This window comes from Culex pipiens, chromosome 3 (genome assembly GCF_016801865.2).
Source record: "Culex pipiens pallens isolate TS chromosome 3, TS_CPP_V2, whole genome shotgun sequence".
Lineage (NCBI taxonomy): Eukaryota > Metazoa > Arthropoda > Insecta > Diptera > Culicidae > Culex > Culex pipiens.
Genome location: NC_068939.1, coordinates 165,379,924 through 165,395,567, shown reverse-complemented (window position 1 = coordinate 165,395,567; position 15,644 = coordinate 165,379,924). Strand labels below are relative to the sequence as shown.

At 39.5% G+C, this 15,644-nt stretch overlaps 1 protein-coding gene across 1 annotated transcript; it reads left to right on the top strand.

The window, feature by feature from the left end:
- The first annotated feature begins 5,593 nt into the window (after nt 1–5,593).
- Nucleotides 5,594–9,872, top strand: LOC120419005 (putative ATP-dependent RNA helicase DHX57). Its single transcript, XM_039581576.2, has 3 exons — nt 5,594–5,781; nt 5,838–9,486; nt 9,545–9,872. Exons 1-3 carry the CDS (start codon nt 5,714–5,716, stop codon nt 9,686–9,688), a joined length of 3,861 nt encoding a protein of 1,286 aa, XP_039437510.1. The 5' UTR covers nt 5,594–5,713; the 3' UTR covers nt 9,689–9,872.
- Nucleotides 9,873–15,644: the final 5,772 nt, after the last annotated feature.

Below are 15,644 nucleotides of genomic sequence, written 5' to 3'. Positions count from 1 at the left end.
AATTTTCTGAACTTGCTTTTTTCGATAATTAATGTTCCCACATTTTAATCAACGGACATGTTTTTACAATTTTGTTTCTCCGGTCAGTTTTCAAACGGTCTTTACCGCCAGTTGTAAACAAGGCCGTTTTCCGATCGTTTCTCGATAAATTTACAAATCACTAAATGAAAAAAAAAAATTAAAAACAAGAATCTAATAAAAAATAAACTATAATTTCTATCAATGACTCAAAACTATTACACATTCTTGAGAGGAAAATATCTGGAGATTTTTTTTTTTTAGAAAGGTCCAATAAACAAATTATAAATTATATTTTTTCACTCTGCCTAGAAAGCCCTATGTTCTTTTAGTTGCAATCGAATCTCTTTTTATTTGATTTTTCTTTTTTTTAATAATATTTTTTAAAATTTATTTGATTGACTTTTTGGTGTTGCTTCATAAAATCATTTTCTTGAACTAAAAAAAAATGATTTGCATATTTGTTTGTTTCTTCAATTACAGTCATGACTTTCTAGTTTGTCATTATACTTCGTACAACCACAAAAGTTTTGACAATGATTTTTGGATTAATTTTGAAAAAAAAGAAGTCATTTCCCGTTGAATGCAAAATCGTGTAGATCGAAATTGGTATTTTTTTTTTTTCAATGATACAGCCAGGGCTGTGGTTTCGGAGTCGGAGTCGGAGCCGGAGTCGGTGGAGTCGTGTCTTTTTGGGAAGCCTGGAGTCGGAGTCGGAGTCGTAAAAACTCGAACAGCTGGAGTCGGAGTCGGAGCCGGAGTCGGCTAAATTTTATTAGCTGGAGTCGGAGTCGGAGTCGGAGCCGAAAATTTCTGATTACCCGGAGTTGGAGTCGGAGTTATCTTAAATTCAACAAAAATTATGTTTATTTTTTATTTTTTAGTATTTGCTATAAAACAGATTAATTTACAAAACTTCTTATATTTTTAATTGTTTTGCAAGTTGCATGCGCTGCGTTGCCATTTTTTTAGAGATCACTTAATGATAACCTGTTATCCCGAACAGACGGTAATAACTAAATTCATGCCATTTCAATAATAAATACTGTTAAAATAACAAAAAGTGTTATGGAATATTCTTGCAAAATCCATTTTTGCATAAGAGATCAATAACAGTTTATGTTATCATAACAAAATTTGTTATTGGTCTGATATTGTTTGAAAGCCAAAACAACTTTGAAATAACATTTTTTGTTATGGAAGAATAACTCCAATTGTTATTAGGATGATCGGATTAGTTGTTAAAATAACAAAAATAATAACAAAGATTTGTTCGAAGAATAACTTAAAATGTTATTAGTCTGTTATTACAATAACAATTTAATAACAAAAAAATCATAACGGCGAATAACCAATTTTGTTATAAATAACATAAAATGTAATTGGCCAAGTATTTTCCAATATCAAAAATTGTTATTCTTGCGTTATTTCCGTCTGCTCGGGTAATCAGCTCTTACCCAAGTATGTAGTATCATCATAACTCAAAAAAAATAAAAACAATATTGGTTTTGTAGTCAGAAATATTTAATTGATTTTTGACTGCATCCTTTTGCCGTTATTTATGTACCCTTTAAACTCAAATTTGACCAAATTTAATCTAGTTCTTTCTGAAAAAGTACACACACAGTCATCTTATACCCCGATAGCGAATGTCTTGGTGGAAAAAAGTTACGAGGTACATCAAAAAATATAAATAATAATCACTATTTATGGAAATCGAAAACAAAAAAATCACTGACAGGATAACTTTTCCAACAAATATTCAACGATTATAACAATCTATTACTTGGAACTCAACATGCGCATTTTGTTTATAACTTTGTACAAAAAATTAAAAGTGTCGCGCTTAAAATATTTCAAACTGACATCAAATATAAAAAAAAGTTGCAACTAATTTTGAAATCATCATTGAATATGTTAAATATATCGATTATCTTAATGTTTACTATTTCTCTACTAAAATCTGAGAATGTTGATCATTAGGCAAACTATTTTGATATTGTTGCAAATTATCGTTGAACAAATCTCAAGATTTCAGGATAAGACAGGATTTCAAGATAAAAAATATCTGTGACCTAAAAAATATTTATCCTGTGGATTTTTGTTTTTTATCCAATTCTAAGTTTTTTCATATATTTTCATGGAGGCGCACGATCATTCATAAAGCTTCGTTTTAGGTGAAGATGCAAGAAGTATCGCGCGCCGGACAGAAGATGGAGGATTGATAAAGGGATGAAGAGTTTTTAGTTTCGTATTGGTGGTTGCAAATGAAAAGTGAAGTTTTGGGGGGAATTTGTGAAAAAGTGCCTTTTCCGTAGCAAGGGTCTCATTCAGCCTTTGTTTTTGATGACCGCGGGTGTTTGAAGGATTGAGTATGGGTAAGAAAAGTCAGATGAGCTGAAAGTGCGATGAGGGGTGACTGCTCATCGGGGCTGAGTGCTTTAAGTCAGTGTGGCAACTGCCACGCCACTAAGCTCGACGGTGGTCGGTGGCGGAACTAAATAAGTGCAGTGATGCCTTATTCACAGAATCCCGGTGAGTTTGTTCCAAGCAAAAAGTTTTAGTATTTTGAAAAAGAACTACGCCGCGTCTTTTGCATTTTTATGATTTATGTTTTTAGTTCATTTCACGTCGCGGTTGCTGCAAAAGATTTCCCCGTTACCGTTATCGTCGTTGGTTTACTCCGTTTTTGTTTGTTTTGTTTTTTGCCTGTACTCGTTTAAATGTTAGCTAAGAGATATTTAAGAAAAATACAAATACAGTGGACTCTCTCGTTGTCGATATTGAAGGGACTGTCGAGAGCGGGAGTTAACAAATTATAGAACGGAAAATCAAAGCAATCTATTTGAAGGGACTGCAAAATTTATTGACAGCTGGAGCAATATTGATATCGAGAAGATCGACAGCCAGAGAGTCCACTGTACGTGAATATTATTAAAAATAATGAATACCCAGTTTATTATCCCTGCGATTCAGTCTTTCCACAGCCGGCTGTCTAAGAATGAATCGATTTTAATTCAACACCAAAATATACTCTTAATATTTACTCGACACAGCCGGCTGTATGAGTTTAAAACCTACATAATAATAAAAGCGTAAATACCTAAATCTTTATTTTCCCCAGTACAGCGGGCTGACTGAGTATAATAATCTATTATTATAAACATATAAATTAGAAATACCTAAATCATCCACATTACTCAATACAGCCGGCTGTATGAGTTTAATATCTCAGAAGTTAAACCACTTTTTATCAACCCGCAATACCTTTCGAGGTATATCCTAGGGTCCTACCTTTCTACTAACATTGAGTCCAAAACCTCCCTACAAACATCTATACCACTACGGTGACGCAGGGATCCTTGCGCACTTTAGATAGGTGTTTACTAATATTCCTTCCGTTCCCCAAAGGATAGCTTAGACCCGGCAAGGACCCCCTTATGCCCTGGGTAGTATTACACACTCATCAAAAGATGAAGACATGGTATCTCCCGTGTTGGATTATTGTTCCGGATGAGGGTCTAATACAACCAGACCAAACAGTGGGATAAGCGTTGTGGAGCCATCCGTGGATAGGGCGTCCTCAAATGCTAATGCTAATGCTAATGCTAATACAAGAAGTATCGCGCGCCTCCTTTTAAATATATAAAAAAATTAAAAACTCAAATAAATCCAGAGGTAAATATTTTCTAGGTCACGGATATTTGAAAAGGACCCCTTAAGCGTCCTTACCACGAAGATTTTTTTAGATACATTGATTTGTAATAATAAACTTCTTCAGCCTTGGCGTGATGTCCATGTACGTCTTAAAAATTTCAATGGAGCTTTAAAAAATAGTTTCGTTTAAAATTCTAGATTAAATTTTCAAAACAACCTATCCCTGGGTTTCCTATGCAGATAGGGCCTTTTGAAAATTTAATCGAGAATTGTTATTTAAAAATACAAGGTGACTATGATAGTCACTGTGCTTCTTATAAATGTCAACTTAAAAGTGAGCAAATTGAATTTATATGTTAAATCAATCATTAAGGCCAGCTTTCTTTTAATGATCATTAAAAAAATAACAATTTAATATTTTAGCTTTTAATCAATTTAATGAAAATTTAAGATTAAGTAAATAGATCCAAATTTACTTACCAAACTGTTTTTCTGAAAAAGTCTTCAAAACTGGCGTTTTTTTATTCCTGTTTCAATAACGTCTAGAAACTTTTCCGGTTTTTTCACTTAAAGAGTTTTTAATAAATCCTATTTATCAATGTTTTCGAAATAATAGTAAACTAACTTTTGAAATATTTAAAAATATGTGGAGTCGGAGCCAACATTTTTTTGAAAGCTGTAGTCGGAGTCGGAGTCGGAGTCGGCTAGAGTTGGTGGGCCGGAGTTGGAGTCGGAGTCGGAGTCGGTTGGATCTGAAAGCCGGAGCCGGAGTCGGAGTCGGAGTCGGCTAATCCCAGAAAGCCGGAGTCGGAGTCGGAGTCGGAGTCGCTTGAAATATGACCCGACTCCGCAGCCCTGGATACAGCATTGAAAATGTGTGTGACGTTACGCAGAAATGTACAAAAAAAGTTTGGTTTCATGGCGAAAAGTGAATCGGAGTTTCATTTTTTTTACTAAACCCAATAACTGTTAAAACGTTTAAAAAAAACATGACAAAAGATGTCCACGTGGTTTATGGATGGTCCCAAGAATGTCTAGACGATTCTAGAACTTTGCAAAACGCGATTTGATCAAATCTGGAGTTTTTTTTAAAAGGTCCAATAAACCAAATTTCCAGTTTTTGCTTTTTGGGTGTCTTTGAAACCGCCATGAGTCAGCGGTATCAAAAGACACCCAAAACCCAAAACGGGAAATTTGGTTTATTGGACCTTTTTTTTTAAAAAAAAAAACTCCAGAAATCTGCAATTTCTGCGACCGAAAACATCGTTTCAACTTTTTTTGTCGCGCATGCCATATACCGCATGCCATGCATTTTCTGGCGATTTATCTCTACACGCGCAAAAAAAAGTTGGAACGATGTTTTTGATCGCAAAAATTACAGATTTGAGCAAATCGAGTTCTGCAAAGTTCTAGAATCATCTAGACATCCGTACAATTCACTCAAAAAAATGTCACTATTGGTTGAGTTATGCCCGAGAATCAGCGAGTTGAAGTTACCGTTTCAACTTTTTTTAAAACCTAAACTCCCAAGCTCGAGAAAAAGGAGGAATTTGTATGGAAATTACCCCTTTTTCTTGAGCTTGGGAGTTTAGGTCAAATAAAAACAGTCAATCAATCAGAATCAGAATTTTAGGTGTTAAGGACTTGGGAGTTGGAATGATAAGCTACTTAATTTTAAACGCAAGGTTGATTCATGTAGGCTTGAAATTTAGATTTTTTTTATTTTGTTGAAGCTATGAATTTTATAAAATACTTTATTTATTTAAATTCCAACATGAAAAAAAGATTGTTTTCGAGTCTGTAAAAATTAACTACGCAATTTCAGTCTAATCCCCTCTCAGCCGCCCACCCATTTCAGCCGCCCGGCGGCTCCATTCCAAACAGCTGACTTTGACAGTTCTCCACGCCACGCACGTCAACGCGTTTTCGCGATTTGTGCTGCTCAGCAGCATTTACTTTTACAAAATTGCACAATTTCACGTATTTCGGTGATTCATTTCGTGACTTTCTTGCAGCGAGTTCCTTCCACAAATACATTATGGACGGAGACAGCCGGCAGCTGATTAGCGATTGCTTCCTACGCACCGTCGTGGATCCCCGGTCGACGTAAGTCTTGAAAAATAATAATTTGGGTTTGTTTACTAGTTCGAATCTTCCGGTAGGAATGCACCGCTGGACCCCCCTCCGACGAAGGCACCCGTCAAGGTGGAGCTTCAGGTGCTTCGGCTGAAGGAGGACTCGCAGACGCTGGTGATGGACACGCTGCGGTCGATCCACGGGGATGCGTTTCAGCTGGGGGACATTTCGCTGTACGAGGATAAAGGGGGCCGGATGAAGAAGGCCTACTGGCAGGACCGGGGGAATTTGGTGATTCAGGGCGGGTGCGATTACTCGGACGTGCGGAAGACGGGATCGTCGTCGGAGGACAAGTTCCGGATGTACGCGCTGCTGAAGCTGGAGAGTTATGGCTTTGCGAAGGCTCACTGCGAGGAGGCGTTGGACCACTGCGAGGGGGACATTGATGGGGCGGTTGGGTTGCTGTTTGAGAAGTACTTTCCACCGCCGGTGGATTTGGAGCGCGTGCCGGAGTGTGATGTGGAGGGGGAGGAGCTGGAGCAGATGAGGAACGATGAGAGGGAAGCGCTGGAGTCGATTTATGACACGTCGTTTGTGGAGAAGGAACGGAACCGGGTGTGGCAGTTGAAGTTTAAGATTGACCACCTGTTGGCGCACAGTCCGTCGGAGGTGCGGAAGATGGAGCAGAAGCGGAAGCAGCAGGAAGAGGAGGATAGGCGGAAGTTTTTGGCGGCGAAGGAGAAGCAGAAGAAGGCGAAGAAGGAACCGTGTTGGAATTTTGCGAAGGGGAAGTGCAGGTACGGGAATCGGTGTTACTACTCGCATGGAGTGGGGGTGGAGGAGGATAGTGGATCCAAGGAGAGAAAGGAAAAAGTTGAGGAGGATCCGAATTGGTTTTATTTGGAAATACGGTTTCCAAAAGAGAGCAAGTATCCGTACGAAGCGCCGTTGATATTTCTTAAAACGACCTGTGCCGACATCCCGGCGCAGTTGCTTTTGCGCGTGGCACGCGCCCTGGTGCAAGAATCGATCAAAATTACTCAGGACGGCATGCCGTGCGTGTACTCGACGGCGGAACTGCTCCAGAATGACGAAGAAATCGCTCGATTTGTTGAGCTTGATCGGTATCAATTTCCAGATCCTCGACGGTCACTGTTCTACACGCCGGAAGTGGACGCCATGAACAACGTCAAGATTGAAGACCTCCCCAGCCACAATCAGATGGGCGCGACGAAGCGAAATACCGGTCCGAAGGTCAACCCGGAGCAGCTCCGTCGAGAAGACCTGAACATCATCAAGAAGTTCCTCGACAAGCAGAACAACGCCACGTACAAGGAAATGCTGCGCGGCCGGAAGCAACTTCCGGCGTGGAGTAAAATGTCCGAAATCATCCACGCCCTCGAGATGCACTCGATCCTCGTCATCAGCGGTGAAACGGGTTGCGGCAAGTCCACCCAGGTTCCGCAGTTCATCCTGGACAATTGGCTGCTGCAGTCGTCCCAGCTGGACAACGGCAACGGGTCGGTGCCGCACGTGGAGATCATCTGCACCCAGCCGCGCCGGATATCGGCCATCGGAGTGGCGGAACGAGTCGCGGAGGAGCGCGCCGAACGGATCGGGAACACGGTCGGCTATCAGATTCGGTTGGAGAACAAGATTTCCGCGGCGACGCGGCTCACCTTCTGCACGACGGGGATTTTGCTGCGGAGACTGCAGTCGGAACCGACGCTGGCCAACGTGACGCACATCATCGTGGACGAGGTGCACGAACGGTCGGAAGAGTCGGACTTTTTGCTGCTGATTTTGAAGCAGCTGCTTGAGAAGCGGCCGGATTTGAAGGTGATTCTCATGTCGGCGACGCTGAACTCGAACCTGTTTTCCTCGTACTTTGGGGACATTCCGGTGCTGGAGATTCCCGGTCGGACGTTCCCCGTTGAGCAGCTCTTTTTGGAGGACATTTTGGAGCGAAGCGGGTTTGTGATGGAACCGGACTCGCAGTTTTGCCGGAAGTTGCGCAAAGGGGAAGAGGAGCAGCTGCTGCAGGAACTGGAGTACGCGGACGTGAAGGCGGCCCAGGCCGCTCCGGCCAAGAGCATCAAGGATGAAAACTTGAAGATGGCGGACATATTCGCCCGGTATTCGGACTACTCTCCGAAGACCTGCAAAACGCTTTATTTGATGGATCCGCTGCGAATCAACCCGGAGTTGATCGAGCACGTGCTCTCATTCATCGTGGACGGTTCCGCCGGGCACGGCTGGCCCCAGGAGGGAACAATTCTCATCTTCCTGCCTGGTTTAGCCGAGATTCAAACCATTCACGAAGCACTGACCGACAGTCGTCAGTTTGGACCACGTGGTGAGGGCAAGTACGTGCTTGTCCCACTCCACTCAACCCTGACCAACGAAGAACAGGCGCTGGTGTTCAAGGAAGCCCCCAAGGGCAAGCGAAAAATCGTACTCAGCACCAACATCGCCGAAACCTCGGTCACCATCGACGATTGCGTCTTCGTGCTGGACTGTGGCCAGATGAAGGAGAAGCGGTTCGACTCAAACCGCAACATGGAATCGCTCGAAGTCGTGTGGGTTTCGCGGGCGAACGCACTCCAACGGAAAGGTCGAGCAGGTCGTGTGATGGCCGGAGTTTGCATCCACCTCTACACGCGGCCTCGCTTCACCAACCACATTTTAGGCCAACCCGTGCCGGAGATTCATCGAATCCCACTCGAACCACTTTTGCTACGGATCAAGACGCTGGAAACCCTCAAAGACAAATCGCTGAAAGACGTCCTCATGGCCACGATCGAACCGCCCAGCGTGGAAAACATTGACGCCGCCAAGAAGCGCCTCGTTGACGTCGGAGCGTTCGACCTCCACGAACAACTGACCCCCCTCGGCCACCACCTCGCCACCCTCCCCGTCGACGTCCGAATAGGCAAGCTGATGCTGTTCGGCGCCATCTTCCAATGCCTCGACAGCGTCCTCACCATCGCCGCCTGCCTCAGCTACAAATCCCCCTTCGTGGCGCCCTTCTCCAAACGGGACGAAGCGGACGCCCGCAAGCGTCAATTCGCCATCGCCAACAGCGACCACCTCACCATGCTAAACGCGTACCGCAAATACAAAGAAACCACCAAACGAAGTCGCTACGCCGCCCAATGCTACGCCGAGGAGAACTTCCTCTCCACCCGAACCCTCCACACCATCGGCGAAATGAAGTACCAATTCCTCGAGCTGCTCGTCTCCATCGGCTTCGTCCCCGTCGACCTAACCAACCGGCGCGGAAAATTCGTCAAAGACGACCTCGCCGAACTCACCGGCACCACCATCAACGCCAACGGCGACAACAACCGCCTCCTCTCCGCCATCCTCTGCGCCGCCCTCTACCCGAACGTCATCAAGGTCCTCACCCCGGAAAAGTCCTTCGTCGGGGGCGCCAGCGGCGCCGTCCCCAAACTCCCCGCACCCTCCGACCTCCGCTTCAAAACCCAGCAGGACGGCTACGTGAACCTGCACCCGTCCTCGATCAACTCCTCCTGCGGACACTTTCCCTCGCCCTACCTCGTGTACCAGGAAAAGGTCAAAACCTCGCGGATATTCATCCGGGAAACGACCATGGTCCCGCAGCTACCGTTGGTACTGTTCTCCGGCAGTGACCTGCGCATCGAGCTGCACGGCGGCGACTTTGTCATTCTCCTAGAGGACGGGTGGATCGCGCTGCAAGCGGAAACCCACCAGGTAATTTCGCAACTAACTAAAATAAAACTTTTATTAACACGCAATTGTTCAAAAACAGGTGGCAGAAATGATGAAGTTCCTGCGGCTCGAGCTGGCGAAAATGCTGGAGCTGAAGATTGCCGATCCGCTGCTGAATTTGGCCAACCACGAGCATGGGAGGAAGGTGATCGGGACGATCGTGCAGTTGATTACGAAGGAGTAGGAGTGTGGAAGAGTGTGGATTGTTAAGTGTTGGTGGGTGGGTGTGCCGCTGTAACCAAGTTACATTTGTGGAGAACGCCCGCGTGTATTGGAACTTGTTGTACTATTACTGTCTATTTGAAGTAAAAAAAAGAAATATATTTAATGGTCCGTATTTAGAGAAGAATGTTTATAGACAAAAGAAATGTAATTTATTGATTAGAACAAAAAGAAATACGGCCGATAAAACTGACCAACTAAATTTCTGCCCAGGCTCAACTTGAGGGGAATACAGTAGTTGTTCGGTAACTGGGCGCTCGATAACTGGGCAGACAACCGTCAAAAAACTAAAACAAACCGAAACGACCGCGGGGTTCATGGATGCAAAAATCATGTTCAATGAATAAAAAAAAATTCAAACTTTTATTTTATTTCATGTCACAATTAATGAAATAAAAAAAGTAAGCATTGTAAAAAAAATTGAGTAACTTTTATTTTAATATTTCACCTGGAAAATATTATGCATCGGTGGTCCCCTCGTTATTTTTCGTTCAGCCCAGTTAGCGAGCAGCATTCGGTGACTGGGCTACGTTCTCAGCCCAGTTACCGAACAAGTATTGTAATGAAATTTGGTGGAAATTTGGACAGGTCCGGATGGTTTTTCTCCAAAGTTTGTATGGAGAATGTTTGCTTTTCTGAAAGCACACACGATTTTGAACAAAACTGCATCAATAACTCAAAAACGATGAAAATGCATATGAGACATTTATGCGATCAAGGGCAGTGTCGGAAAAGTTGTAGAGCACCTTTCAAAGCAATGTCTAATATGGCGTGAAACGTGGTTTTTTTTTTATATCAAAATAAAAATAAAATGTTTTTCTCATACAAAATTGAATTGATTTGCGCTAAGTGGGGATTTCACAACTTTGGGAAGTTGATTAGGACCCTAAAAGAAAACGAACAATTCCTGTGTTAGATTTGTTATTACACCGTATCGGATCGCCTCATGAGAATTTCTCTACGATATCGCAATTATTTTCGCGATTTTTATATTTTCATTTTATTATTTGGGCGAAACATAGTTCATTCATCCCCAAAGTCAAAAGAAGTCATTTTGCATCATTTTTTTTTGTATACAAGATACCTGGGCCTTGTAAAGTTAAAGGGCATCACTTGATCCTAGTGCATTAGTTAAAATTTGGGTATACATTCTTTTTTATAAGCACTATGGACACCACTTCATGCTACAAGAACTCGCTTTGTCGCAGCCCCAGGGCTTAAGCGTCGACCGATAAGCTGTCTTCGTGAACTAGGTAGTTCTCCGATAGTGAAAATATCACAATTGCACAAGACACCGCTGCTTCTGTGACTTTTTCACTATCACAATGTGGGATTTAGGTTGGGACTTCAGGATAGTACAATTGATTTGTTGCTTAGCATTAGCATTTAAAATAAATCTGTATGCTTTCCAAATCTATTTGATGATAAATTTAGTTGCAATTGTTAAGTTAGAGTAATGCTGTCAATAAACTTTGATGTAGAATAGGCATTCTTTTATGTCAAATTGTCCATAGAGTTTCGATCAATCAATAATGTAATGATATCGGACAAAATTCGTTGATCTGTTGAACTAACGGTTTTAGGATTATGGTTGTATCGACCATTGTTGCGAATCGAGGAACTACGGATCTTTTGACGTAAATGGTCATTTATTTTTCAAATCGCGATTTCTATCCTTTTTGTATATCAGTTCATAAATTTTTATTGTTTTTGATAAAAGTAGTACTACAACAGTTAAAGGAATGTTTAGTATTGAACATTAAGTTTAGAGGATTTTAGATTAAAATTTAGATTTTCAATCCAACGTAGTTAGCAAATGAATATTTGGAAATAAATGAATAATTGAACATTTTGGACTTACGAATAACACTCAACTGTGCATTTATTCTAGAGTCAGATCCATACAGCGTCAGTGTTTATTTGGTCGAAGTGTACTAATTCATTGGCAGATCTGATTCTAGTAGTAATGTACGACAAGACTACTGACGGACGTGACGAGGGCCCAGTTTAGAGGTTTCGACATCAATAATGTGCGATGTGATGATCACCCTCCAAAAAAAAAAAAAAAAGACCCCATACAAGTTTTGGAGCTGGGTAATGTAAATGTATGAAATTATGTATCTTGGGAAGGGATTTTCTGCTTGATTGAATTATTCATGTTTTTATGACTATTTTAATCCTCAAAATACGTATTTTTTAATTCTCCGTTTTCATTTGTTTAAAAGCTGAGAAAATGTCCTATAATTTTTTTAATATTTTAGACCTTTTCAAAGTGTGGCTTGATTTTAAAATTTTGCAATTATTGTTATTGAAGAGATCACAAAATTTTGTAATTTTGTTTCAACATTTAAAATTGCAAATCGGACCAATTGGGCACTAAAGCCCTATGTCAATTTTTATGTACAACGGTAAAAAACACGATTAAAAACCATTTCTGATAACTTTTTTTCATTTTAATGCAAAAAAAAAGTTTGACAAGACAACATTTTTTCGATGGATCAACTATGGTCCCCTTGGAACGAGCTGTCAAGTAGGAGCTTTTCTGTCAAGAAGGACCGCGAGGTTAATTTTTCAAAATTGACTTAAAAATCCATTTTAAACTCTTTGTGGTCGTACAAAGGGTCATTGTACTCAGAAAAATAAGCTTTATCGTTGTAAACAATAATATCAGCATTCTAAGCTTCATTTTAGGACCCAATTGTATCCGAGATATCAGTTGAAAATTTGTTAACACTGAGAGAAATTCATTTTGATCGATTCGAATTCTTTGTGAGTCTGTATCTCGGAAACTAATTGCCCGAATTTCAATCTTCCCGAGAAAAAAATAGGAAATTATATCAGCTTTCCAAAAATACTATAACTTATAATATGTTTTTTTTTCGTACCCTAAATAAAAAAAAACCGAAATTTTAAAAAAAGAAAACAAAAAAAATAGAAAAAAATTTTACTGCGAAAAAAAATTAGGGTGTTGTACAGCGAAAGTTTACAAAAAGACCGCCGTTGAAACATCTTAGGCTATTTTCACAAAAAAATTGAACGAAAACAAATCGTGGGCTCATCTTAAAATTTGACTTTTAAACTTTAAAATCAAAAAATCTCATAAAGGTGGCGTGTTTTTTTCTTTCAGTGTATTTTTTTCGTCAAATTTCATACAAGTTTGCCTTTGATCACTTTTGATAGGTACGATGCAACGGCTTCGAAACACAGCGATATTTAAATTACGAAACACAAAAATATAGAAAACACTTACGCCCCTCTCAAATATCATTATCGAGTAAAACTGGCTCCATCGGAGGGGTTCGAGAAAAAAATACCTAAAAATTCCTGTTTTGGGCTGGAATTTCTCTAACAACAAAATAATTTTCTTTCACCTCACTTCAACAACTAGAAAACATTTTGTTTTTTAATAATCCTTTATTTCGATTTTTACTTACATCACTTGTTTCTTACACTTGTTTTTTTTTTGTTTTGCATTATTTGTTTTATCTCGTCCTATTCTGGCCTCATGTGTCTCAGTTGGGGGGGGTTTGTGAGTGTATGTGTGTATGTGTTTTGGTGACACCGTGTTTATGTGTGTGTTCAAGTGTGTGTGAGAGATGTTTTTTGTTAAACTATTCTTTAATATTTTTGTTTGCTGGTTGGTTGATTCTCCTTCCCCTTCTCTATCTCTTTCTTGTACACACTCTTCTTTTTCTATGCGTGTACTTGTCTTAAAACTAGGTAAGTATAAGTTTTTTTTAATAATAATAATTTATATATAATTATTATTGTTTTTCATTCTTTAATTTCAATTTTACATTTTTACTTTCGACGCAAAGCAGGGAGTCGGGGTGGCAAACAAAACCAAAGCGGAGTGGGGTGGCATCTATCTAACAGGAAACTAGCGATTTTCTACAAAACTATTATTGCGTCGTCGTGTTAGGAGGGGGGTGAACAAACAAAACAATTGCAGAGATTTGTTTTTTTGGTTGGTTTCTACTCAGTGCTGGGTGTGAAAAACAAACCATAATTATTTTATTCAGAGCGGAAAACTTTTTCAAATGGCTTGTTGTTGTTTTTTGTTTGATGCAACGCGCAATTCACAGCCTTTTGGAAAATTCAATAGGTGAGTGTAGAACAATCGGATAGTTTTTTTTTGTTGTTGTGAAAAAGTGAGTAGTTTTTGGTAAATGCAGGTGGGGGAAACAAAACAAACTAACAAGGGGAAATTCATAAACTTGTTCCTTGCATGAGTTTGACGTTATAATATTTGTTCTACATCAAGAAAGGCAATTGATTTCATTTGTTACACAAGTTTTTGTTTTATTTGTTACTTTTTTAATTTGCTGAAACTTTTAAAAATTTACCATTCGGACTGATTAGAAGAAAACGAAACATCTACTAGACATGCGTTTTTTGTTTTGTTTTTTAAAACCGTAATGACTGTTCTGTGCCAGCTTCTTATATTGCGATCTCTTTACACCTTCCCTCTTTTATTTCTCATTGGTGTACTTTTGATTATTTCCAACTCTCTCTGTATTTCTATTACATTTTTGTTTTGTTTTGTTTTGTAATTTAGTTCAGTTAATAAATTTTACATTGATATTTCCATTTTCTCCTTCCTTCTCTTTCTCTCTTACACTTGTAACTGATTTTTTCTTTTCATTTAATATTAAGATTTGTTTTTGTTTTGTTTCTCTTTACAACATTGCTATATATTACCACGTTAATGTGTTTGCGTGTGTGTTTTTGTATTTGTTTGTTTGTGTTCAAGTGTGTGACGTGTGTTTGTATATAAAACATGATTATCATCCTCTTTCTCTTAATTAGCAACACACAATCAGTGTGTGTTTTTCTTTTCTTTCATGTTGGTTTATGTTCGATAAATACATTGTTTGTTTTTGTCTCTCTCTCTCATTTTCATTTTCTTTCAAATCGCACACTCTTTCTCATTCACTCACACACAATTTGTCGACGCGCTCACACGTCTCTGCGTCAGCGATGGTTAAATTTGTTTTAACTTCTTTCTTTACCTTCACTGTAGTAGTAGTAGTAGCAATAGTAGTTGTAGTAAGTTCAGTGTAGTTGTGGTTAACACACGCACACACACAAAGAGTAGACATCACTAGTTGTACAGCGTTAGTTGGTAGCTAGTAATAGTAGCATTAGTTACGACTTTCACTGCACAGATGTTACAGCAATTTAATGGGTTACATCCATAAGGGGGGGAGTTTTGGGACTTTTGGAAGATGCTTTTACATATTTTTCTGTAGATCAGTTTAAAGAGGTTTTTTTTTGCGCACAAAAATCACAGATATTCATGCCGGTTGTGTGTCAATTACGTGGTATTAAAAAGCATTAAGTTTTTTTCTGTGGTTCCTGTTTATGTTTGTTTGCTACCGTTCTAGTAAACTATTTTTAGCATTCACTATTTTAAATGTTCGAGTTCTATTGTTTTTTTTTCTTCCCTATTTTATGTTGAGATTTGAATGCTTTGTTTGCTGATCCAGACAGAAAGTGTTTGAAACTTTTGTTTATTATAAATTGTTTGTTTGTTTCCTCTTGAGTATACACGTAGACAGCATAGCGCTACACCTATGTTCTATTTTATTACTGTTTTTTGTTTGTGGTTGGTTTTGTCTGTTAGTGTTTAGCACATCAGCGGCAGCGTGCACTTTGGTCGGAAGTTTGTCACTTTGATGATGGATCATCTCCTTGAGATGAAAATAATGTGAAGTTTTAAGTTCAAATTTGAAAATATTTCATCCAGTATTATTCTAAAATTTTCGAGCTTTTTATTATTTTCAGATCCCATTTTTTAAATTTTTCGTTTTTCAAATATTAAAAAAAAATCAGATTTTTAATATTTAATCACAATTTTCATTTTGAAATTTTCAATTCATTAAATTTAAATTTTGAAATTGCTTTTTTAGTATGAA